This window comes from Pholcus phalangioides, unplaced genomic scaffold, assembly GCF_987345545.1.
Source record: "Pholcus phalangioides strain wild (caught in Gottingen) unplaced genomic scaffold, Ppha-v1.0 ptg000015l_1, whole genome shotgun sequence".
NCBI classification, from domain to species: Eukaryota; Metazoa; Arthropoda; class Arachnida; order Araneae; family Pholcidae; genus Pholcus; species Pholcus phalangioides.
In genome coordinates, this window is record NW_028301608.1 from 54,380,117 (window position 1) to 54,407,257 (window position 27,141).

Here is a 27,141-nt window from a genome sequence, read left to right on the forward strand (position 1 = left end):
ATCACCCAGGCCCCGAAGAGTCCGGATTTCAGAGATCCTGCTGAAGGAATGAGAAAGAAAAACATAAGAAAAAATAAAACATCCACAAGTTTTTCGTATTTGATAAGTTTTTTTTCCTTGATTATTTTTGACTATTTCACAACATTAGTCTGTTTGGGCTATTAATTCCATAACAATTCGATTGAAATTACAAAATCTGCAGTGTCATCTATCGATAATACATTGAGAGACAAAGATATGGATTTTGAAAAGCAGCTAACAATTTAGTTTTCCCAGACAATTTTCTCATTTATTCATTTTTTATATTAAAAATCAAAAGAAGAAGATTCGCTGAACACCATTCAATCTACTGAAATTGTATTTTATTTCAATATTTTACATCAAGAAATTTGATCAAAATGAATGATCAAAAGTATATCAGCTATCTATATACTTCGATTAACCCTAGTACGTGTTATTCGAGTTACTTCTCATAGGTTGATACCAAAAATTCAATATAGAATAATTTTCCTGGTTAACGCCTAGCTTCACATCAAACTGGTTCACCAATTACCAACGCCAATGTTCTAAAAAATGGGGTAATATCTCCCCTTGGGGATACGGACCAGTAGGGAAGTACAAGATAACACAGGATTCTGTAGACTCAGTTAGCAAAGGCGGCGATAGCATTCCTTTCTTCTGACGGTAGGGGAAAGAGGTGATAAGACAAATATACGTAAAAAATCTGCACTAGACATAGGCGAAGATAGACTTCAAAGTCCGGGGGGGGGGGGGGCACGGTGATGATGATGCATGGTCGGAGATACGGGTGGGGACATTGACCCCTCAGCGTCAAAGGTGAAGTTGACTGATCTAATCTACATATGCTATATGAATTGACATCATCATCATCGTGCCCCCCAGAAATAATGACCGTGCCCCCCTTCCCAGACTTCCAACTATCTCAGCCAATGTGATGATGACAATTCATATCGACCATTAGACGACTCCAACTTTGACGCTGGGGGGGGGGGAGGCATTGCTCCGTATCCCCCCCCCCGTATCTCTCCAACCTATTGTTTCCCGAAAAATTCACCGACATCAGTTCGACGTGATTGAATGAATGATCGCTTGAGCGAGTGAACGAGTGAGTGAATGAATAAGCGAAACTGGGCTGTCACTAGAGTTAGCTCGTTCTCGCTCACTCACTCATATGATAGTTCACTTATTCACATACTACTCAATCACTGGATAGCTCATTCTATCATTCACTCACTCGGTTGTTTCCCCCCCCCCCCGTCAATCATTCAGTATGTTGTCAATTATATCACTCTCTCTCACTTACTCCCTAACTCACTCACTTGCTTAGCAGGTCACTCACACTGTCGCTCACTATGTCAATAAGCCGGTCACTCACATGATCTCTTGTTTGCTCATTTACTTCCTAGGCTGCTCACTTCGCCATTCACTCACGAGGTCACTCATTCAATCATCACCTCACTAGATTACTCACTCTGTAATACATATACAATCACCTGGTCGCTCACTCTCATTCACTTGGTTACTAACGAGGTCGCTCACTCTGTTGCTCCCTGACGGTCACTCACTCTTTCACGCACTCCTCCATCGGGTCACGCACTTACTCACTAGGTCACTCAACCCGCTCAACCACTAGATCCCTCAGTCTACCACTGGGTCACTCATCATGCCACTCACTCACTAGGTCACTCACTCTATATCTAAGTTGCTCACTCTGGCATTCGTCCACTCACTAGTTTGCTCACTCTGTCTGTTAACTACTCTGTCTCTCATTCAGTAATTAATGTATTATTTACTGATTCACTCACACGGTCATTCCTCGCTCACTTACTGGCTCACTTACTCGTGTCGAACTGTTATCGGTGAATTTTCCAAGAGGTGAATTGTTGTCGGTAAATTTTCCTTAAAATTTCCATAAACCCTTGCTTGCGAGCACCATGGAAGTCCCCTAAAGTATTTTACTGTGCTGTATGACAAATGAAATTGAAAAACAAATTTTTTCGAACGACTGTAAAAACTTCGAGATTTTTTTTCAACTGTAAATATACATGACAGTGCTCCATGTAAAACATTTACTTTAGTTAATTGGATCGTTTTATTGCACTGCACAACAATTAAAAATATATTTTTTGGAAACTTTCCTTCCCATTAAATTCTTCATCTATTACATTCAACTCAAATATTCTGTAACGTTCGTATTGTATGAAATAGGCTCGGTCCATATTAGCTTGGATAATCAGGTTCTACTGTATCATATCCATGTAATTTTGTAAGATTTATGATAATATTATAGCTATAAAGGCATGATCTCACATAGTTAAATATTGCTTTGTAGTCAAAAAAGTGCAGCAGAAAATTTATTTACATCATTTTCTCATATTTAAAATATTTCCCATATTTTAAAAAGTCCATATGGACTTTTTGTTGGTGCACTAATGGTTTCGAATTGGCAAAAATATGTTGAAGCCCAAGCTTGCCTACAGTGGAGCTCCTGGAAATCCCAGTATGGCTTATCTGCCATATTTGTGTGAACTGTGACGTCGATATTATCGCTAAAGTCAATAACTGTTTCCAATGCCGTTTTTTTTTAACGATTAGACGTCACTTTGAAAAGAAAACAGGTTTTGCCACTCTGAGATGAATGTCCTCCATCGTGAACCCTGCATTTATAGGACTCTGATTTGCATACTTTAAGTGATTTGTTTTTTGTAGTGCCTTCTATCGACACAAATTCCACCTAATTTTTTTCGGTATTAAAAGAAAATCCCCTTTCCTGTTAGAATAGATTTTTCACAAATCGCAATAATTATACCAATATTTATTCAGTTCTTATGAACTTTTTCCGAGTTTATCGGACACCTCTGAACATATTCTCATTTGAAGTTGACAATTAGATTAATGATTAAATAAATATTTTTTTGTCTGTGTCATTTATTCATTTAACCGTCCAGGCCTTCTCACTACTAACTTACATTTACTTAGGCCTCCCAATGCCCACTTGCTAAGTACGTTTTATTCAGGTCAGGACGGTCATCAACCACCCAGTACGTAATGGGCACCCCCTTATCCACATTCACAGGGTTGGTGCACGCAAATTTTCCCAAAAAACACATTCTTCAATTTTTAAATACTATGAAATTTTCTGCGTCTGTGTTCAAGTTTTTGTTCTACGTGAACTAAAATTATTTTTAAAATATTTTAATGTAAACTTGCCGGCAGTCATTACACATGCTGATGTTTTTCACTAAAATGTTTTTTTCTCAAAACTAACTTTTTTGTTAGATAAGGAACATTTTTTCAAGCATCACTTGTGCAAATGTCTTGAAACTTTGTTTCTTTCAACACTATGGTATTACATTTTTCAACATTGTTTCTCAACACTATGGTGTTGCATACTTTAACACGAGCTTTTAGGATTTTAATAGGTGGTTATATTTTTTTTTCTAAATTTTGACTTTAACAACATGCAACTTTTCCAAAAATCACCAAAATTTTCCCATATTTGTGCCATAAAGTTTTGAATAATTTTAATTAAAAATCCTCATGTTAAAGTATGTAACACCATAGCGTTTCGAGACACAATGTTTCAAGTGAATACACAAAAAATGAGTCGTGTTTGAAAAAATGTTCCTTATCAAACAAAAAATTAAGTTTTGGTGAAAAAATCATTTTAGTGAAAGACATTAGCATGTGTAATGCCTGCCAGCAGTTTACATTAAAATATTTAAAAATTTTTTTAATACAGGTGGAACTAAAATCTTTTACACAGCTAGACGCAGAAAATTTTATAGTATTTAAAAATTGAGAAATCAGAAAATTTGTTTTTTTGGAAAATTATTTACGACTTTTTGAGACACCCTGTATATTAATCCAATGATAGTGGCATATTTGTAAAATAATAATTGTCAGGAATATTGAACTTCAATAGAATTTATATATATAATATATTAAAACAATATCATCAGGAAGAGGGAAATCGGCTCACGTAAAATGATAGTTGATATAAAAAGGCGATATAAAAATTATTTTAATATATTTTAAACAAAAGAAAAAATTAATAATATCTGTCCGCAAATATAAAAATGGCAATTAGTAAAATTTTCGCCCTTTTTTTTGTTGAACTGAAAAAATTACTATGCAATATTCAAATAAAAATCAATCGAGATATCGGTAATTAAAATGTTCCAAATATTTTGCCACCATTTTTTTTTCGTATTTTTAACGAAACGAAATTTATAAAAATCAGAAATTTTAAAAACTGATATCTCGAATAATTTTCACCTACTAAATATCACGGGGTTAATTTCTTTTGATGCGAGAAATAGTTGCAAATTCTACTTCTTTAAATGTTTTTGAATCGGGGGCCATATGGTTATTTTAAAACTTATTTTCCCACCATATTATCAGTTTATGAGATGAAAATATCACAACTCGGTTTTTCCCTATTTGTTGATAGTTTGTGATCCATGTATAGTTTTGGAATCATTAGAACAATTTTTTTGGACTCTTCAAAAAGAAGTGTCTTTTTGTGGACACTTCTTCAAAAGGGAAAAAGTGTTATTTGCTTTTGTTGAAATTTGCCGCATATATTGCCAATCATTATATGGGGTGGTGTAGAAGTCCTGTCCTTGTCTGGAAGAAAAAACTGTTAAAGAGACAAACGGAATAAGGAACTTCAGAGAGATAATTAAAAAAAAAAATTAAGCTACTACATAACTTTTACATGTGCACCTTTAGTGACGCGAAGTACGTGAAGTCTATACATCATTTTTTGCCATGTTATTTGTAACATGAATATTACAAAGAATGGAAGTAAGGATAAAAAAAAAATTAACAGTTAATTTATTTCATTTTTGTTGCTCTCTTGTTGCTAACATTTGTAATTAAGTTTGTGAATTTTTTTATTTTTCTTATCCACACACAGATGACTTGGCCTGTTTTGTAAAGAATGTTTAAAAAAAGGTATTGAGAGAAACGACTTTCAAAGCATTTAGAAGAGAACAGGATTCAGTTTCTTTTTACTTCCACTCTCTGACACTCTCTTAACACCATGGTACAAAAAACATTGCAAGAAAAACAACAATTCTCAACAAAGGCTCGACTCCTCCCCGTCATTAAAGATGTGTGTGTGCGCGCATATATAAAGTTTGAACTAATTAAAAAAAATGAAAATTTCTCTTTCTCAAATTATTTAAGCCGTCTGCCTCTAACTGATTTTTTCTAATTTTTTTAACGAGTTAGGACTTCTGCGCACCATAATGTTTATCCAATATATTTCATATGATTCTGAATATCCAATCATATGTTTAATCAAATATACTTTCCCCATCGTTAATCAAAAACGATGGGGAAAGTATACAAATGTTTTAAGAACTTGGCAAACGAAAATTATTGAGAATAACTTTCACTTTCGTCACCAGTAAAATGCAACACCAACAATTGCTTAAAAGACTTTATTAATTAATTTTTTTGTATCCACGTGATTCTACAGCACTTTATGCTTATAAACAACATTATTTGGTTACACAACAAATACCCGTGAGGCATCATATCGAACAGGAAAGATAAAATCTTGCATAAGACTGGTTCATTAAACATGTACACACATATTACAAATTTCAAACTTTCCATGCAGTTATAAACTTTCATTTATATATATATAATACTTTAGAATTGTTCATAAATATAGGAGACGATACGAAACAGTCACAAGCACCCGATATTTTTTTTTCTGTTTTAATTTTCAAACCACACAAAGATAGAATTCGTAACAAGCGAACAATTCATTGAATTTGCTTATTGTATTCTGCCAAAAAGAGAAAGAAACAAAGAAAGAATGCAATTTTTTTTTTCCATGTAAAGAATATAAATAAATATTTATTATATTTTGCAACTGAATTGATCAATCTTATAATTGATATATCAAAAGCATTTTAACAATGAATCGAAAGAGTTTTAACGTTAATGCATTTAGTATCCGTTATTTCATTTATGAATATTATATATTACTATAACGAATATAAATTAGTATTCATATAGTTAAAAAAAAAACCCCCAAAAAAAATACGATTGAAATAATTTAATATGTATAAAATCTCGAAATTTATTTTCTTCATACATTCTTACTAATAACTGAGTTAAAAGAACTTTCTTATGCCGAGGGGAAATCTCTCACTTCATATTACTAAAATCCCGCTTGTATTTGCCATCATTTTCATGAGTTATTAATTACATTCATCTCAACATTGACAATGTAAATATGTATGTTTATTTAAATTTGATTATATTATTAATGTTTGAAGCTCAGTTACACAACATGATGTATATTTGCTTTAAACTCAGATATCATTTTCCATTTCCGTTAATTAAAATTTTCACTTTTTTTTTTGTTAGATATATTAGTCATCGATAAATAAAGAGACACTCTGTAATGAAAATGAAATTACTTTCAAAATTAAGATAAAGAAATGCAATCTGGATTTTTAAGGATGAAGAAATAATTAAACTTCTACAATACTGATTATGAAAATTATTGAGAATATTTTTATAAGTTTAAAGGAGAATACTTTTCTGACTTGCATTATGGTTAGCAAAGAAATAACTATCATTAAATTTTTCAACCGAATGAAATTATATTTTCTTATTTTGATTTTTATTAGAGGTTGAAAGATTTTTAATATCTAATAGCCAAACCGGCTTATTCAAGCCATTCAATATTGACAAATTAACAAAAGTTTTATTTTCATTTCCAAGACGCAAATTTAATTTATTCTTTGCCGAATATGAAAATTTTCAATCAAAACAATAATTAAATTAATTTATTTTCTTCGGAATGTAATCTAAGTACAAAATAAATAAGGTTAAAAAGAAATCATGAGAACTTTTACGTGTGTGTGTACCAAACAGTGAATCATACTAACAGCTAAATTGTTAAAGAGACTCATGCAAATAAGGATTAAGAACGTGCATACTATGAAACAGTTATTTTTATTTTTTTTCAAGTAATATTAATGTATTATTGTGGCCTATGGACATAAAAGAAGTGTTCCTTATTTAAATGAAGGAAAATTTTAAATTAATAAAACAATAATAATTTTTGTAGAATTGTTTGCAGTCTTCATTGTCACTCACTTTGTTTTGATACAAATAATTTTGAACAGTATTATTTTTTTACATCGATATTATTTGCGTTTTTCCGTGGGTTTCGAATTCAATATTATCCGAATTTTTTCTCACTTCAGCAACTGCGAGCAGTTTAAACTACGTCGCCTATTGGTAATATCAGCCCTAGTATGTTCCGGAAAATGTAATGTATTTACCAGCTCTCCAGATGATTTCATAATTTGTCGTTGTGTATGAAACGTGGATAAATATTCCTGAATGTACTATATAATATCCGATATTCAAAGGCCGAAAATGTTTTTGTTTCGAACAGAAAAATTATACTTTCAAATACCATATTCAGATTACTTCGATTATCTGACCATAATGGCCAGATTTTTATTTTTATTTTATCGTAAACAACAAGTCAGCAATTCCACGAAAACATTGAGATGATATAGATATAAAATATACATTCATTATGCATTATCATAGTGATATTCATTCACATGAATATTTCAAATAATGGTATTACATAGCAACCATTCTTCAACTAATTCAATGTTTTTCAAAATTTTATGAGTGTAATATTTGTTATATTTCGTATAGAGATATATAATACAAACTAAAAATGTTTTCGAATACAGCATTACAAAAAAACTAATCTGACCAAAGTATAAAACCCTTTATAATTTTCCAAACTATCGTAATTAACAACTATTTTTGTTGTGTGAATTCTTACAATTACTATTTATTTTATTTTGTGCACTCATTCTCTTTATGGAATTTCATTTGAAACAGTTCAAAGGGGGGTGAACCAATAGTCGAAAAAATTGAGTACTTGCAATTACTTAAAAATCCCTTTATCTTAAAAAAATTCATTCTTATGTAACTAAATATCCAAAAAAGAAAAAAAAAAAAGACTAGGAGAAATATGGTTGGTAGAAACGATTCAGAGCCTATACGTGACTGGGCTAAAAAGCATTTCGTTGTATCGAATCAGCTACTAAAATTCATGTCTAATAATTTACATACTACGTGATTCCGTAAAAAATTAAATCTCTCAAAATTTTATTTCAGGACTCTTTTTTTGATATTTTGGCACTAATTTTTTTTTTTTTGCATTCAATGATGTGTTTTCGTTTAGCTCAATGTAAGTATCTGTATTCCCAGCGATTTATTCGTATGACGTATGCAAATACTGTATTTGCCTTGGCATTAAACATTTATTTATAAAGTGAAATATTATTCAATAAATATTGGAAACAACTAAAATATTCATTCGCAATCCATGGTGAGGTTCCTGTATGTCTGTCTTCTTTTTCACCGTGATCTTTTTTTTTCCCGAATGTTATAAAAGAAACTTTATGACTAGATATTAACGCTGAAGCAACTAATGCAGCGATGAAGGATTCAATTCTTTTTTTTTTTTCAGACCAAATCGATACGCGAAGCTCAAAGTTCCAAGGAAATGATGTATTCAAATTAACAGCTTCAGGTACTATTTTTATTTTTCAGTTCCCCCTTCGTTTTCAACATTTTAAATATTTTATTTTATTTTTTTCAAACTGTGTCTGACATGGATGAGATGGTGGGCATAGTACTGGTTGGGTGTTGTTTCTTTCTAGAATCCGTACGGCTCTTCTGGTCTCGCCGCCTCTTACACTTACGGTGAAAAATGGCACACATTGTTATCACTGTGACCACTGCGCCACCAAGCGCTAGTCCAAGCACTAATAGAAGATCTACACCTGCTGGACCTATACCTGTTGTAAATAAATATATTTTTAATGACAAAGAAATGAGGAATAATCTAATTCGAAGTTGTTTATATATAGACTTTCAATCAAGTAAAGCCTTTCTTAATACAATTCACATAGGCATTACTTACTTACTAACCTAAACGGTGACCCAGTCCATATTCCGAAGAATTTCTAACCGATAGATCACCATCGGGGTAAATTCACATAGGCCAGCGTTTCTCAACCTTTGTGAATTCAAGGTCTAGTAAAATCCCTGAAACAGTTGGACGAACCACTAAAATGGAGCAGATCGACGGATCACTAACTTGCAGCACGAATTGTTTTTAATGACCACGCGTCCCGCATTTCACGAGACATTTCCCCTGTATTTTTTTCCATTGCCACTCTTTTTCTTGCGATTGCCCCTTTTTTTAAACAAAAATTACTTGCGATCTCTACTAAAATCATGAATGAATTAAAAAAAATCATAACATAAATTATACTGTATAAATGATGGTTAATATTTATATTTTGATTATTAAATTTTTAATATTTTATATTTTTCGTGTCAAACATTTTTCTCTGTGAACTACATTTCACAAGCTATAAATTTTTCACTTCTTGGAGATTTTTCAGTCATTTCAGCAAAAAAAAACCCTAATGATTTTGTTGATTTATGGCTAAGTTTTAGGTGACGATTAGCCATATCTCGTATTTTGCAGCATCTCAAAGATCCCATTTATTCCTTCTATTCCTCAATGAAATTAGTATACACTAGTCAGGATCAACATTTTTTTTTATTTAAATACATTTTCGTTCATTGTGATCCTCCAAAGCACTTTATTACTCAACTCTTCAGTATTTTTCGAAACAATTGAGAATTTTGTAGAAAATTTCATTTTTTTGTGTCAGCAACTAGCGATATTCCATATTTAGATTAATAGTTTCCTGTACTTGTTCTTGATGAGCATGGTTATTCTAAGTACATAAATCTATAGTCACATTAGAAATAAGGATATTACTAATTTTAATTACATACGATTCAATAATTTCTCATTCAACTGAAATTGAATTGTCAAGTCTGTCTGCGTATCACCTTCGAGACCCTACCCTGGTCCATAGGTTGAAAAACGCTAGCATAGGAAGATTCAATGTAAATGTTTCTCAATTAAAACTGCTTCCAAAACAAGTCGGACTAAATCCGTCCTCAAACCCCATTATACCTCTTTTGAAAGAGTTGCAAAGATTTTTTTTCGTGTAAAACAGATTTTTTATATATACTTGCAAAAATGCCTCATAAGATGATAAGACAGATGATAATATTCATTGCCACCCACACTTACATCCATATTCATCCGTATCATCATAAAGACCGCAATTGGGAATTCCATTGCATCTGGAAGTAGACGCAACACAGTATCCGTTTTCTACACAGGCAAGCTGATCACAAACTGTACCTGCCAAAACAAAATATAACTTGAGAATAACAGATCACGATAAACATATGCCAGTCATAAAAATTACAAGAGAAAGCTAATTTCACAAAATCGGAAATGTAATAATGTCTTGTCGATAATAAATTAAATAATAATAAATTATCAACTTTGTTAAAATTGGTAAAACAACTTGATCAGCAATTGAACTTTTTTTTTACCATCAATATTTTTTTCGCCACTTTAAGTACAATATAACTATTTATATATATATGAAATTTTCTTGAAAATATTTCACTCTGGTCTTGAAATGATAAAAATATTCGAATTGACATTAAACATGCAAAAATTATAAGTACTTGCACATTATTGTATTTGTATTTGTATTTGTGTATTTGTATATAACATACATAATTTTGAATTTAAGTACAGGGTGGCAAAAAGTCGGTAAAAACTTTAGAAATGAATAAAAACCGGATAAATAATCGAAATGAAAAACGGTTTGCAGGTTAGCATCACTAGGTCATGGAAATTGTTTTGACAGGAAAAAAATAACTAAAAGCATCCGATAGGTGACGATGGTACGAGAAACTTCGGTGGAAAAATATGCAAATGATATGGTTATAACAACTTGCGCTCCTAACCCACAGCAGGGTCACCGTTGTAAACCGTGTATGCAGACCTGTTGCACTCTGTTGTTGCTGGATTTGTGACGCGCCTGCAAGTGGTGGTGGTCATGTGGAACACATACTGCTGTAATAAACGTTTTGGAAGCATTCTGTTCGTTATTTGAATATATTTTCTTTGACTTGTGTACGTCGGCGCCACTCATCGGCTCACATGCAAAATGGGTTGAGAAAGCCAAACATCAGTGATTCTGAATAGAATCACCAAGGTAGAAAGGGTTAATTAATCTGTATGCATAATTTATTGAAGAACAAGCGTTATAGATGGAATCGATGCCAATATGGGCTGTTGTACTTAATATAAATATATGTCATTTACAAATGGAAAAAGTTTTCGAAAAAAATACATTTAAACTAGAAGTGAACCTCAATATGGTTACTACATTATGCAAATTTGTGTATATATTAATTCTAGTATCATTATATAAAATCTATTATTGATTTTGAAGAAGATAGAAATGTAATAATTAATGGGAATGAGAATAATACTCCATAAACTACTATAATTATGAAAAATAAAACCGTTTTTATATATTATAGTGCTTTTTGATTCGAATAAGACAAAAAATTAAAAGGAAATTTATACATATCTAATATACAGGTTGATTTCATTATTCACCTTGCATCATATTACTTTTGAACCATTGATACTAGAGATATACTTCCAATTAGAAAAATATGTCTAAATAACCTGGTGAACTCAGATACATCATAATATGTTGGAAAGGATTGTACAGTCGTTAAAATATAAAAATTAAATTTTTATACGGACAACCAGTCCTCAAAAATCCAATTAGAAAATTGTTGCTTTGTCACTCCCCCAAGCTATATAACGAAAATACACGTTTCTAATTCCAATATTCGCTGAAATATCTGAATTCAAAAATTCTCTCTGAAATTCAAAAATTGCGGAAAAGTTGGGAAAGAATAGAATAAATGAAGGAGAGTTGCCCATTAGTTTATACTGTTTTTTTCCAACAACTTTTCTCTGGTTTTTGAATCGAAAAATATCTCAGTCACTATTATACTTAGAAACGTGTAATGTTTTTGTTGGCCTCAGAAGAGACAGGGCAACAACTTTGTGATCGGATTTTTGAGCACAGGGTGTCCGTATCAAAAGTCATTCTTCTTATTTTAATAAAGCCCCTCGCAACATGGTTGACGTATCCGAGTATTACACGTTATTTTGATACTTTTTCTAGTTGTATGTATGCCTCTAAGATCAAAATTTCATCAGTAAAATGCGGCAAGGGGAATTATGGAACAACTCTCTATAAAGTCATGTATGAAATCTCAAACCTTCTTTGACTTCTGTCCAGGAAGCATTAAAACCTCTTGCGCCGACAGCTTTATCAGCAGTTACAAATCTGAGAAATAAAACAAAAAACACATTGAAATTATCTTAAAATGTGAAATTATCTTCATCGATTTTCATGTATTTTCCCTTTTTGATTATTATAAGTTTTAGGCGGCTTTTTTCTCAGCCCAAGATGTCACGGAAACAGATATTTTCTGGATGTTATGCTGAGGTGAACTCAGAAAAGAAAGTCATCTTGTTCCCGCCGGGACACGAATCCAGACGCTGTTGTATACGAACACGAACCCGAGCATGCTTGCCTAGTGTTCAAGAGGACCTGGGTGCGTGTCCCGCCGGACACAGGATGACTTTTCTTTCTGAGCACCTCAGCATAATATTCAAAAAATATCTGTTTTCATGATTAAAGTTTTGTTGACATCTGAACAGGTATAATGACTTTGTTTTTTACCCCAAAAAAGTTTTTAAAATGAGGATAAAATTCGATTTACTATTGGTTTAATAGGTGTATATGAAGTGTAATAAATAAATAATTCCGGAACTTAACGTTTTGATGATATTTCAGTATATTTTATTTTGAGGATCGGATGTCTGAATATAAATTATTTCATGAAAACTGACCGGTACAAGATTTTAAAACAAATGCATAGTAAGAACTTACGAAACTTTCATGATATTCGAGGAAGAAATTAATTGTTTAGTTTCGTTATTTAATGTTTCTCCACATAACTCAACCGGAGGTTTTCCTAATTCTGGATAAATTCGGACAACGGCGCCAGGACAGCCTCGACCTAAAGAAAAAAACAGGAAAGAAAATTCAGAACTTGGTTTAACTTGACTTAGATATACTTCTGTTGTCCATTAGAACCAATAGACTCTATTATCATATTTCAGATTTATTTTTTCATAAATACGATCCTTTCAAATAATTCCTCTTTCAAATAAGTCCGTAAGTTCCTCCTTCTTTCTATTGATACATATATCTATGTGTGTGTTACATATCATATATTTTTTAGATTTTTTCTACTTTAATGAAATATTCATGCGTTAATACTGTGGACATTTTTTTTTTTTTGACATTAAATGTAAATAAAGAATATGTACGAATAGAACTTACGTTCTTGGTCGCCTTCGATGAGGAAGAACATGAAAAAAAGTAATATCTTGTGGTGAGGGCGGACACTGATAAACCAATTGCAGACTTGCCTGTGGGGCATGTACGAATTCGGGTATCCTGGACTGGTTAATACCCCATCAGTCGAATCACTAATGTTGTTTCCGCAGTCTTTGAAAAGAAATATTTCATAACATTATTACGAATTATCAAAATATTTTTTTTCTCACAAATTCATATAAAATTAGTTATTTGCTGTTAATAACTATAGAAAAGCCATAATCTACTTGTACTACCATAAGGAAATCGTAAACACATTTTTCTCCCAAGTATTTCATTCTTATTTTAATGTCATTGCGCATATATTGTGTACAAATTAAAGTTAATTACAGTAACAAATAAATTAACTATAAAATTTAGAAGGGAGAAATGATAGCGTAATGATATTTGAGTAATAATATTTGGGGTGGAATATTGGGAATAAATATTTGAGTGATAATATACAGCGTTAGAATTAAAAAAATAAAAGTCACTTGTCCCACGGACCAGTGAATACGATAACCTACTGGTCCGCCAGACGCAATCTGTTGTAAATGCTTGTAATAATAATTTATTTTCTTAAATATTTCAGCATTTACTAGAGTTATATACCACTAAGAAAGCGAAAATTTCACTGCGTATCGGTGATTCTCCCATAGAAGATTCTTCCGCGATCAATGTATCACCGATCAGGGTCGCACAAAGTTATTCGCTACTGATCCCGTGGACCAACACAATTTTTTTCTCGGTGGTCCGATTGTTTAATTACTGGTCTCGGACCAGCAGAGCACCAATGATTTCGAACTTTGTATTTATTAGTATGATATTGGAAATCATATTTGGTAACAAATATTCTTCAGTATATTATCGGTAATAATATTGGAGTATTAACAATATTCTATATAATGATAATTTATATTTTTGTAACACGTACCATTATTCGGTATAATAAAGATTAGGAAAATTTGGGTAATAATATTTGTGAGAGAGTAACGATATCTGTTTGTATAATATTGGTAATAAATATTTGAATGATAATATTTATCGTAATAATGGTGGTAATAATATTCATCGGTATACTATCGGTATCAAAATATCTCAATACTAATATTTATTGTTATGTAATGTTAATAAATATTTGATCAATAGCATTCAGCGATAAAATATTGGTAAAAAATTATGTAAGTAATATTATTTATCAGTAAACATTAATATTGTTAGTAATATTCGAGAATTAATATTTATTCGTATGGAAAATTCACTTGGTAATATTAGGACTCTACTTGATTTTAGCAATTTTTCTACATTAACTGCAACCTTAAAATGCTTAGCTTTGCATATTGTGCAAACGGCGATTTAAGCGTTCATTATTGCAGCCAGTTTGACGATACAAATGCGGAATCGCCTTTGCACATACTGATAAGGCAAGGTCATGTCCTTTCCATTTTACATTTTGAATTAGCTGGTATATAATGTATATAACAGCAACTCTTTGTTCAGCGCGAACGAACTTTAAGGAAAGATTGAAGTTCGTGGTTTTTGTAGTCTAGGGCACTCACCCTGCAAGTGAGAGGACGTGGGTTCGATTTTCCACCAAGCACAGTTGGGTTTTCTTTCTTTCGTAAATTCATCTTAGCATCAGCCAGCTGTAGAAAGCCTTCGTAACTATTTGTTTGTTGCAGAACATGGACGGCTTTCTTTATTTCTTTCACACCGAGCTCAACTCACGTCTATCACCATCTATGGGCGATTTACTACCAAGTGAGTTGTGCCGGCCATCCATGTTTCAGAAGTGAAGTTAGTGATGTGCTATGATTGAATTACATTTGTACTGTTTGTAGGTCCGTTGCTCTCTGTATCGATACTTTTTGAAGGGGAGATTGGCTCCCATTCGCGCTTTCAAGTTGAGAACCACAGAAAACCAACTTCAGCGAACCAGCACTGTGGCGGCGGTGGGGTAAAAACATAAGGCAATTTGATGCCGTCAATAAAGAATACGAATATCACGTAGAATAGGAACATGGGTGGCTATGATTTCACTAATTTTTTAAAAAGTTTTGTTTGCATTCCTTTTTTTTTACCTTGAAGTTCTCAAAATGACCTTTGCCCCCCCCCCCCTACTATGGTTTGAATCACAAAGTACATTTGTAAAGTAAAATTACTTCAATATATATATTTTGGATATGGTTTGTGAGGTTCTGTACGTTCTGTTTATGATCCTGCATAAGCAGTATAATACGAAATTGATTTTTTAGGCGTCCTATACGCGCGTAGAATTTTTCCATTAACTACGAAAAAGTTATAAGCTCGAAAAAAAAAGCATGCATTTAAGGATTACATTTATACGGTAAGAGAATTTTGAGGTATGATGATAGGTTTTACTAAATATCCACTACGTATTAACTTAAATGTATCATTAATATACTTAAAAGGAAAAGAAATTCAAGAAAACAAAACTACGAACTTCACCATATGACAAACCTTCACTTTCAATGATGGCAGGAAAGAAAGTGTAGGTGGCTGTAAATCCGCTGGCGACGTTCTTGTCATCAGTTCTGAGAATAACCTTCATCGTATTCACTCCAACTTCAGACATGATCGGTCCAGGAGCCGTAGTTCCACAATATCGACCCATCAGATGCTCTCTACCAGATGAATATATTTCGTATATTTCTATCCAATCTTCTTGACAGATTTCACTGATAAAAAAAAAAATCAAATAGAAAATATTATTGATTTTATTTGTTTCAGAAACACACACACACACAAAAATATATTTTGCAGTGGAAATAGTAAAATACATATAACACTGGAAAAATCAGAATCAGTCAGGGATTGATTAATTTATTTCCCAAGAAAACCTTTCTCAGTTGGATAATTTCTCCCAGTTATTTCACGAACAGACATGGCCAAATCAGTTCGCAGAAATAATTAAATAGCTTCGGTAATTAGACAAATAATCGCTTTACAAAAAGCTTAGTGCTTTCTTTTAATTAGTCAATATCCAATTTACGAAACAGATTTAATGTTCTATCTTTGGTAGTTGAAATTATTTTTGCCAAAAAAGATTTAATTCTTCTAAATCGAAAAAATTGCTTTTTCATTTGTTTTAATTATCTTGTCGGATAGCGCAATTAATAACGTATTAGTCTTTGGAGTGAATACTAATGAGAAGTTAATTAACATGTACCAAATACCACCGGAAAAACAAGAATCGAGGTAAATGGTTGATCTTGATGGTCGATTCTCTAATTACGAGTCTCAAATAAAATAATCGTCCGATGTTCTCATCCCAAGGAAAAACTGGTTGAATAACTAATTAATATATTTTCTTAATTATATCTTCGATAGTTTTCAGATTTCTCATTTGTAGTTTTACCAGATTCTTAAAATAAAATTTAATATTTTATCGATTCAGTGATTTGACTAAATATTGTAAAAGAAAATCGTATGTTAAATTCCCAAGAAAAGTAGACAATTAATTAAATTAGCGCTATCAGACACAGGATAAACAATCGATTTGTTTTTAAGTAAAGCGATGAATCTTGTGTCATGTATTCATTAACATAGTCGTTAACAGAGATTTAAAGTTGGTTTCTTACATATATAATTATATGAATAAAATATCGACGATATAAAGCCTTATTAAAATGCAACATCCTTTCGTCCAGGGGTTCTTAACGTATAGGTCGCCACTGAAACTTGGGTCGATGGGAATTCCAAGATTGGTCGTGTGAATACGGTAACAGCCAGGGACTTTTGAGCTATGGCTCCTCTTCTGATTCACAAAGACTTCTGAGAATCTAGATACAGCCAAGTGTCACGATCTAAACTTTATCCGCAGTAGCTTCCAAGATGGGTCCTACAAAACCACCTACAGTCAAGGATTCTCGAGCTTCTTTCCTTTTGTTTCCTTCTTTCGAACTGAGCAAAACTCCGTTCTATCGCGAGGGCAATTTACTACCAATTGAGCTGTGTCGGAAGTGTGTGTGTTTGTATACGGTTTAAGTAAGCATCGAGAGAGAGAGAGAGTGTGTGTGTTGTGTTCTGAATTTTCAGTGCTGCCATATCTATACCTACCCCTGTATATAATTGTGAATGAAGTGTAATGATTGAATATTTGTACCGCTGTAGCCTGCTGCTCTCTATGACGAGAGTTTTAACGAGTAGAGCAGCTCGCATTCGCGAATCGAAATTGGGAACCACAGAGGATTCTCAAGCTATGGGTCACGACCCAAACTTGATTCGCAGGAGCTTCCAAGTTGGGTCATAGAAAACCACTTGCATACAGCACCAAATTCTTGACCTATCGGTCATAACCCAAACTTTTTTCACAAGGGTGTGTGGAATGTGTCGTACAAATCCCCCCTCTAACCAGGGATTCTCGAGATATGGGCCACTCCCCAAACTTGATTCGAGGGGGGGGGGGGTTTCTAGATTAGTCGTTCGAATTCACTCGCTCCTGTTACAAAAATGCACTTATTGCGTCACTTGTTTCACTAATTTCGAAGAACAAACAGTGCAATGGGTCGCAAAGCTGATGTTTTTGTTGTTTTTGGAGTGGCGGTTGCAAAGGGTCAAGAATCTCGATTTGATTGAGTCGTTAAACATACCACAAAAACCTGTAAATATTAATGAAATTGATTACACTAATGCTTTTCGTAAGTTGATTTCCCTTAAAAAAAAAAGGGAAATATTCGTAGTTTGTGTTAACTGGCATACTTGTAACCGTGAGCTTCTTCGTCCATCTTAGTCTTGAAATAGTTGAAAACAAGGTTGACTTGTTCATCAGCCATCCCCAGGAAATGATATTCACAAGTGATGGAAGAAGGATAATTGGAAGGGTAATGAGGAGAATTGAACACTCCAGTCTTTTGGCTTTCGCTGTGGTAAGTGAAAAGACAGGAGCCATTCGGCGCTGCCGTCCCAGGCACTTGATAATCTGCGACCAAAAAAACATGTATTTTGTGGATTATTTTGCTCATGTCTCATTGAATCATGGCTGAATTGAATTTTGCCATAAGCCATTAATCTCAGAGAATAGGGGCAAATAAAAATGAATAATTTACCGGCTTCAAAGAAATATCCAGCTTTGAAACCTTGGCCTTGTGAGGTACCACTTTTGAAAATCATGACCAATCTCGGTCCCTCCGATTGAAGACCTTTGGGAATCTCCTGACCACAAAGATTGTGATCGAACTCGTCCAGCGCGTAACGTTCTTCCTGCCCCTGTAGGTAGATCTTCAAGAAACCATCCGTACATCTTCAATAAGAAAGATAAGTAAACAGTAGGAAAGAGTCAGCCATCTAATGAAAAATATCTTTCAAAATAACTAATTAAAAATGACTATAAAGTATGGCTTCGACACAAATGATAAGAAAATATCGAAATATATGCAGAGAAACTTCCATTTCATCTACAGAGAAACTAGACGAAAATGATATTCAAATAACTACTACTACTTAACGTACATGCGCACCTCGTACACATTCCTCTATCGAATTTCTAACGAACTGGTGCGTGCCGGAATGTGCGCGTACGTGTTGGGAACCTAACGTGAAATTTGATACTGTGTAATGTTTGTTATGTGTAGTGCTGCCACTTTTAGCATAAATTTTTTTAACTATGAGTGAAGTGTAATGATTTGATAATTGTAACCACACAATGTCTTTGTGTACACCTTCTGAGCCAGACAATGGAGTTCCTTAATTCCGGTTGGTTGCTGTCAATAAATAATATCGACTCTCTTGTATGTGTTATAAATGTGTGTGTGTCTGTAGTTATTCGTGCCCTCCCCCCTCCGAAGACTGCTGGTGACATGCGTATGCACCTGCCCTTGTAACCTCAACTTTGTCTTGTCCGCTGTTGGTCTTTCGCTGTTTAGTGCACCGGACGTCGATTCGCTCTTCCAACAAGGCCCAAATCCTCTGGGTGACCAGATTATATTCCCTTGGTGATCATGGTCGGTTTCGGGTCCTCGCGATGCAAGTACGTCGCTACAACCACTTAACTACCACAGCGTCTATTCAAGTGACTTCAAAATTTTGCCATTAAAGGTAACACATATTTTTTCGATACGGAATTTGTAATCAGGTGCTACCATGAAGTGGTTAAGGTAATATTAACCCTAATATAAAATACTGCAGAAATATGAGCAAAGCTTATACAATAATACAAAGTTAGCCAAAACACATCCTTAAAACATGAATTCACGATTTTGGGTAATTTGCCTGTTGTGGCCTTTTTGTTTGTATTTGTATTTGTTTGAATAAAACAAAGAGTTTTTCACCCTGGAATGGGAAATTAGATTGAAAACATTTACAAATCTCGATCCCTATAGAGACTATTTGTATATTTATATGGATACTGGAAACTCTAAAATAAACTATAACATATTAATAAAAATCTAAACTTTATGGAACTCTGGTGATTTTTCTATGGATCGGATGGAAAAAGACAACGATTCAAATTTTATCTCCTTATTTTCTAATACAAAAAGCAGGTTATCATTATGTTGAGCTCAAACTAAGGGAGTTCCTTGGCAAAGACACTGTAAACGTCATTAATAAACTGCTGAAATAACTAAATTAAATTACTGCTAAATAAACTAAATTCCATATAATGACATTGGTTGAACATTTTTAAACGAACTTTTTTGAAAATTAAGCTGTGAGAGTCAACAAAAAAGAGCTGAAAAAGTTCGCGAGGCACATAAAAAGATCTGGCCCAACTACAAGCCGCTGAAAACATCAACCCCAGGCCTAAAAAAATCCAAACCAGAAAAATCTCAAGAAAATATCAAATCCACAACTTTCCGAAAATCCGGAGAAAATATTCAAGCACCACCTCTCTACCCGGAAACGTCTGGAAAAATTTTCGCAACCACGAAACATACAGAAAGCTCCGGAATCCAACCTCCATTAGTGGAAATTCTTTTGAGTCCACAGAAAACGGATTCACATCGACTTCGTAAACTTGTAAAAAAAATCAATCGTTCCACCAAGAAGAAAGAAAAAAACAAACAACAACTCTCTAGCTCTCTACGGACTTGGGAAGTAAATCTACACTGAACAAAAACTCCAAAAACTGAAAAAAAATTACACCAGGAAGAGGACCGTGAGCAGTCTAGCCATCAATGAACATATCAAGTTAACAGCTAAAACCAGCATAAATACTCCTCAACTCTGATAAAAGGAAGCCCCTTTTTTCCTCGGATTGGGATGATTCTGCTGGCTCCAACTCAACGTATGATATGTTTGAATTTATAAAGTCCTGCCTATAGGGCGTTATGAAGTGTTTCTAACAAGAAATGATAAAAACTGATACTTCACAAATTCCTCATTGAAACAGATGATATATTCATCAAGTGATATGACTTTGTACCAAGAGTTGCCTCGAACCCTAAAAACTTTATTTCACACAGAACTTTTCTGCTCAGTATTTATTTGGAACGCTCTTTTTTCATTTCCTTTGCATTTCGCTGCTAAAAATTCTGAACGAGGACCCATAGCACACCCAAGCATTCACTTAGGCAAGGGATTATGCTATAAGTTTTAGAACATTTCTATTATAAAACTTCAAAATGCAAATAAATGCATAGGTTATATTTGAGTGAATGTAACCAAATACAAATACAAACACAAAGGCCGCAACAGGCAAAATGCTCAACCAGGTGGCTGAAAAAAAGATGCCCACAGAAATATGGATGTCAAATATCACTAAAATAGAGCAACCCGATATACAAGCATGTATCACGAAGGGAAAAAAGTTAGTAATCAATACTATATAATACACTGCCCATAAAAAAGGTTATTACAATAGTCTTTATTATTGTTTGTTTTTTTTCAAGTTTTGTAAATGATCTTTTTATCAAACGTTCATAGTGTAATCCGGGTGTAAGGTCCGGATTACACTATAAAAGTTCTTTAATGATACTTAGAAAATGCAAACAATAAGTCAATTGGTTGCATTTGCTCGGATGTAACCGATAAGCTTATTGATTGGATTTTTCAAGTTTTTAAAAGAATTTTAGTGACACTTTTATTGTGCCATCCTAGCCTTACTGACTTGCGCTAAATACACCTCTATAGGCTCTTGGCTGTAATCTCACCATCAGCTGTTAGGGCTGGATATTGGAATAAAAATTTGATTCTGGTCGTATCTCAACTTGAAGTTTGTATGGTGGGTTAGGGCGGAGTACTCTCGTATAACGATACTTTTTTTCGTAATACTTTGAATATTATTATATAAATGTTTCCTTTGTATGAAATTTTCTTTAGTCCACTAACTCTATACCGAAATTAACTTTCAGTTCAGAATCAATTTAAAAAAATCGCATTACCGAGAGAAGAAATCATAATAAAAATTTCTTGGATACATGCCGGATATCCTAGAGATTGGATACGAAAGCATGTTAAAATACGAATCTAAAGAGAGAACTCTGAGCAATACCAACTCATTACTCGTTGTGGGAATCTCGAACCTCTCGAAATCGAGTCGCACTCTTTCGAGATGTTGCGCATCTTGCATCCCATAGATATAGTACCGGCATACGATGTTCGGGTGGTATGGGTAAGGATAATTTGGGGAGAAGACGTTTCCACTTGAACCTCTTTTGCTCAGTATCTTTTGATCACATTCTAAAGAAGAATAGAGGAAAAAACAGAAAATATCATATTTATCAAAAAAAGATCTTGAAAATCCATAAAATTTACAAAAGAAAAGGGAAATAATTAAATTAAAGAATTTGTGCCAAAAGAAATAAAAAGTGAGGAAAATTCAGAAAAAAATTTGACATGAAAAATATTTAATTAGTCCCTTTTCTTGTCTCGGTGAATAGATTTGCATACGTGGAAACAGATTAGTTCAGAATGATTCATGTGTAGAATTAGTTTTTGTTCGCTGCATAAATGTTCAGATGTTGATAGTCATTCACCGTGAATAACTTGAATAATCGGAAATATAAATTTAACGAACAAAAATATGTTCACTAAGTATGTAAAACATGTTTCGTTTTGTCACTCCAAAGTCAATTTTAGACCATAAATAGGTTCACTACATCGGATACAAACACGTTTTGAGTCAATAAAATCAATTAAAAAAATTATTCGAATAATCAAATAAAAATATATATATTATTTAAATAAATAAATATATTAAATTTGGGGAGAAGACGTTTCCACTTAAAAAAGCATATATATATATATATATATAAAATTTATTTTTCTCCACGTTTTATGAAAATATATCTTTATTTCCTTTCCGTTTTTTGCTTCTCTTTGATGGTTTCTGTTTGGTTTTTCGCGTTTTTATAGCCCCTTCCCCCAAGATTGTAATTTTCTCAAAACATCGTCTTTTATACTCCCACCAGTTTCTTTTAATATATCTATCGCAGATTCTTTGATATTTCTTACCTCTTACATATGCAAACAAGCAACGTATCATTCTGATAATTGACTCTTACCTGTTCCTCTTATGTGTTCTCCGTCATTTTTTCCGATGAAATCTGAAACGAAAAGGATCAATAGTGAAGCAATTAACAGTTAATTAGTGCTAAAAGTGATGAAGAAGGAAAGAAACTACCAATGCCGAAAATAATGGAAATTTTCACTTGACATTTAATGAAAATTTCTGTATTGATCTGCCGTGAGATTACAATCAGTGTGTTTTTTAACGCCGTTGAAAGGCTAATCTATTTTTGCGAGAGTCGTTTAATTATTCAATCTCACGGAAGGAATAAAATATTATTAAGTACACGCTTTTTTTCCAACAGAAAATCGATATAGTTATATTTGAGTATAGAATTTGAGTAAGAATCATCGTAAGAATTTGAGTAAGAATCATCGTAAGAATTTGAGTAAGAATCATCGTAAGAATTTGAGTAAGAATCATCGTAAGAATTTGAGTAAGAATCATCGTAAGAATTTGAGTAAGAATCATCGTAAGAATTTGAGTAAGAATCATCGTAAGAATTTGAGTCTAAAATTGTTTTTGATTTCAATTATTCTCACCTAAGCTGACGAATCTCTCACTGAACTCGTACATCGCTTTGAATCCTCTATTGGAAGTATCTGCGTTTCTTTGTAAGGTGACGAATTTGACATACAGGTTTTCACCGGAAGAATAGACGTACAGGTTCCTCTGCTGGCCACAGTAGGTATTGATAAGTGGATGATCACTTGTCGAGCCATCGTAGATCTTCACGTAATCGAACGGACAACTGAAACAGCAAAATAAATTAAGAAATATATATAGGTTGCACTACTTCACCAAACACCAACATATCGTTCGTTATATTCCAATTTACTGCCTTAAATGAGTTGGGTTCGAAATGAAGCGCCATCTATAAGTGGGCGCAGCAATCTCATTAAGGAAAATGTGTTATCTGTATGCTCCCGCGGGTTCGAACCTGCGACGGTAATCTTCACGGTGGTGGACGAACCACCAAGCCACTCGGGAATATACAAGCTGGTACCAAATTGCTTGCACAGTGCATATTTTTACAACCGTTTAGTATTTTAGAAACATACTTTAAGTTGCAAAAAGTTTTCAAATGACATGCGATTACTCAAACTGTCTTAAAATTGCTACAAAAATAAATAAATAAATAAAAATATACAAAATTAAAACTTTGTATATAGAACCCGTGTTCTAAAAATTCCAATTAAAGTGGACCTGAGAAGTTATTTATGAAAAATTTCATATATTTTTAATTAACAGAAATTGACTTCGAAGTTTTCAGCATTTATCGCTAATGATTGAGGTAGTGATTCACAAATTGTGAAACATAGATTTCAATTTCCAGTTGTCAAACCTCAGTACTTGTCAAAATAATTATGAAAAAATGAAATCGTTGTTTATTGTGAATAAAAAAATAAAATTACTGACGTTATATACGTCATTCTATTTGTGCACAGTCTCCGAAAATGACAGATCATTTGATCATTTTTGTCGCACCACGGTCATTTTCTCCACACGAGGGCTAATTAGACCTACAATTAATCGCCGATTTCGAACGGCAGGCTTGTTTTTATACTCATCGAGAGGTTGGTGCACTAACCCCTCGATGGGACTCCCTGTGGTAGCAATTTTTTCTGTGGTCATGTCACCGTTTCTGTTGTACCCCTGCGTCAGGAAAGTTTTCTGGCAAGAACGAGCCGGGTATCGAACTCGCGACACCTCTAAACATCCTTTGATACTTTAGGCGAGTATCTTATCGACCTGGGCTACTGCGTCCTTCGAAAACGTCAGATTTCGAGCCAATGCAAACTTTAAATGTTCCTTAAAGGAACATTTAAAATTTTCTGTTTACTAGGCTCTAAATTTTTGCCTCCAATACTATGGATATTTTTGTACAATCAACACGAGCATTTCGGAAATTGTTAGAAATTGAATTGAAACAACACGAGCATTAGGAATTTTTGCAAAATGTTCCTTAACTAACAAACAACATAGTTTTTCAGTAAAAAAGCAGCATTTTAGTAGAAAACCACAGCATACATGTATAATTCCTGTCAGCAGTTTATATTAAAATATTTGAAAAAAATATTTCTAGTCTAGGGCAGAAAAAAACTCGAACACTGTTAGAAGCAGAAAATTTCATAGTATTTGAAAATTGAAAAACTCGAAAATGTGTTTTTTTTTTGTGGGAAATTTGCGTGCACCAACCCCCTTAAATAACTGCACGTCATTTGAAAACGTTTTGTAATTCAAGGTATGCTTCCGAAAAACAACGGCTACAGAGATATTTTCTGGACAAATTCGGGACCACCTGCATAAAAGGGAAAAATTATTGTTCACTGTATTTACGTTATAATCATGGTCATAAATAATCATGGTCATCTGAACAAAAAACGATCATCTGAATTGGCTATACGACTTACTGAGAGCCTCCGAAAAGAAGATCGAAATCCATGAATTCCAATCTTAGCCTCTGTCCTCTTTTTCCATAAAAATTGTAATGACACTGAAGGTTTTTTGGGTAAACACCAGGATATGTGGGTGACATCATCTCTCCTTCTCGCTTCTGGTCGCTGTACACTGTATAGCTACATACTGTATTAGGGATAGGGGTGCCCATTACGTACTGGGCTGTTGATGAGTGAATGAAATAAACATAGATAATATTTATTGAATTATTGCTCTCAATTTTCCACTTTCAATGACAATATGGACAGGGTGTCCAATAAATCAGTAGATAATTCAAAAAATTATTTTAAAAAACTGAAGAAATAGGTATATTTGGATGCAGTTTGCGAAAAAGTTCAAATTTATGTGGATAGAGAGCACTGCACAAAAGCAAATTTCTTCGAGTAGGCAAACTAGAGTCGTATGAAATGCAGGATGCACGATTAACTGTAAATTTCCGCATTTTCGTGTTACTAGCGCTGACATTGTGGCGTTGAAATTGGTATGAAACACAATTTATGAAAAAAATACACTAAAAGTAACACTATTTCTGGATTACTTCAGCCATGAATCCCCAGCTAAAGCTTTACCAACGTTTCGAACGAGATAAAAGAAACATTCGTGTCCATATTTCAGTGAATTGATTTCGTGAAGTGCTCTCTATTGCAAAAATATAAACTTAATCATTTTTTGGACCGAAAATTCTACCTTCATGAGAATAACTTCTTTGCAAACTGCATTCAAAATGTTCAATTCCTTGATTTTTTATGCATTTTTAAACTCTTTACGAATTAATGGGACACCCCGTATAAAATACAATACAATGTTGATAGTAATTATAAAATAACTATTCGGCACTGATAAACAGACGTACCGGCATCGATGAATTCATAGATGCCACTAAAAAGGTCCGGGGTAACAACGGGTTTGTCGGTGTAGAAAGCGATGACCAATGTTTGGTACATGGAGATACGTGGGACCGGGATATTCCTCCCACATATTCGTCCTCCAAAGGGAGTGTGTATGAGTTCCATTGACGGATCTTCAATCTCTGTGTACAAGTCGATGTATTCGTGGTTGCACCTGGAGGAAAAATTCCTACATTGTATGGATAATATTTCTCTAAAAGTCGATTTCATAGAGTAGTGGATTTCTTCAATGTAAAAAAAAAAGTAAGAAAATACATTTCTTTTGTTTGCGCTGTAATTACATTTTAGAGTACGTAAAATACTTACTGTGGTTTAGCCCCACGTAGCACAAACGACGTAAACGTAACTTGTACTCGTTCATTCTCCGTAGCAATGAAGGTGTATATACATTGCCTGGAGTAGTTCTGCTGATTTTCCATAAGTGGAGCTGTAAAGGTTCCATTTTTGGGTCCATCTTGAGTGCTTACAACCATGCGATCACATTCTGTGGGGAAATTATAGGAATTTATTTGTCTTTAAATACATACTAGTATTTGTCATGTATAAATGTGAAGGGACATAAACTAAATAAATTTTGTGTGAGCTAAGGCAATGATTCCCAACTGGGGAGTAAGGGTCAACGGCCTTTCACTGAGGGTCCATGGGCTAAATTTTTGAATTATAAAAGAATCAAAGCTAAATTGAAAAAAAAAAAACCCTTCAAAGGAAAAGATTCAGTGAAATTAACGCTCAAAAACACCGTTATAGTGCTAGTGGACTCCAGTAGTAATATCATTATGATTTGACAAAAATTCTACTAATTCTACTTGTGTTGATATCTCTCGATAAGAGTATGAAACTTTGTTCTAGTTCAGGC

At 33.4% G+C, this 27,141-nt stretch overlaps 1 protein-coding gene across 3 annotated transcripts in view; it reads right to left on the reverse strand.

The window, feature by feature from the left end:
• Window positions 1-5,455: 5,455 nt before the first annotated feature.
• Window positions 5,456-27,141, reverse strand: part of LOC149076245 (cubilin-like) — a 337,914-nt gene continuing 316,228 nt past the window's right edge. For 2 of the 3 annotated variants that reach the window (XM_089243816.1, XM_089243818.1), the window contains 14 exons: window positions 26,592-26,769; window positions 26,231-26,439; window positions 25,332-25,539; window positions 23,460-23,668; window positions 22,913-22,954; window positions 21,905-22,088; window positions 18,518-18,711; window positions 18,171-18,390; window positions 15,918-16,147; window positions 13,413-13,580; window positions 12,957-13,086; window positions 12,280-12,347; window positions 10,205-10,318; window positions 5,456-8,885 (listed from right to left, as the gene is read on the reverse strand). In XM_089243816.1, the coding sequence (XP_089099942.1) occupies window positions 8,683-8,885; window positions 10,205-10,318; window positions 12,280-12,347; window positions 12,957-13,086; window positions 13,413-13,580; window positions 15,918-16,147; window positions 18,171-18,390; window positions 18,518-18,711; window positions 21,905-22,088; window positions 22,913-22,954; window positions 23,460-23,668; window positions 25,332-25,539; window positions 26,231-26,439; window positions 26,592-26,769 (2,357 nt within the window). In that variant the 3' untranslated portion in view covers window positions 5,456-8,682. The remainder of the gene's footprint in view (window positions 8,886-10,204; window positions 10,319-12,279; window positions 12,348-12,956; window positions 13,087-13,412; window positions 13,581-15,917; window positions 16,148-18,170; window positions 18,391-18,517; window positions 18,712-21,904; window positions 22,089-22,912; window positions 22,955-23,459; window positions 23,669-25,331; window positions 25,540-26,230; window positions 26,440-26,591; window positions 26,770-27,141) is intronic. The other variant, XM_089243817.1, reaches the window with a different exon arrangement.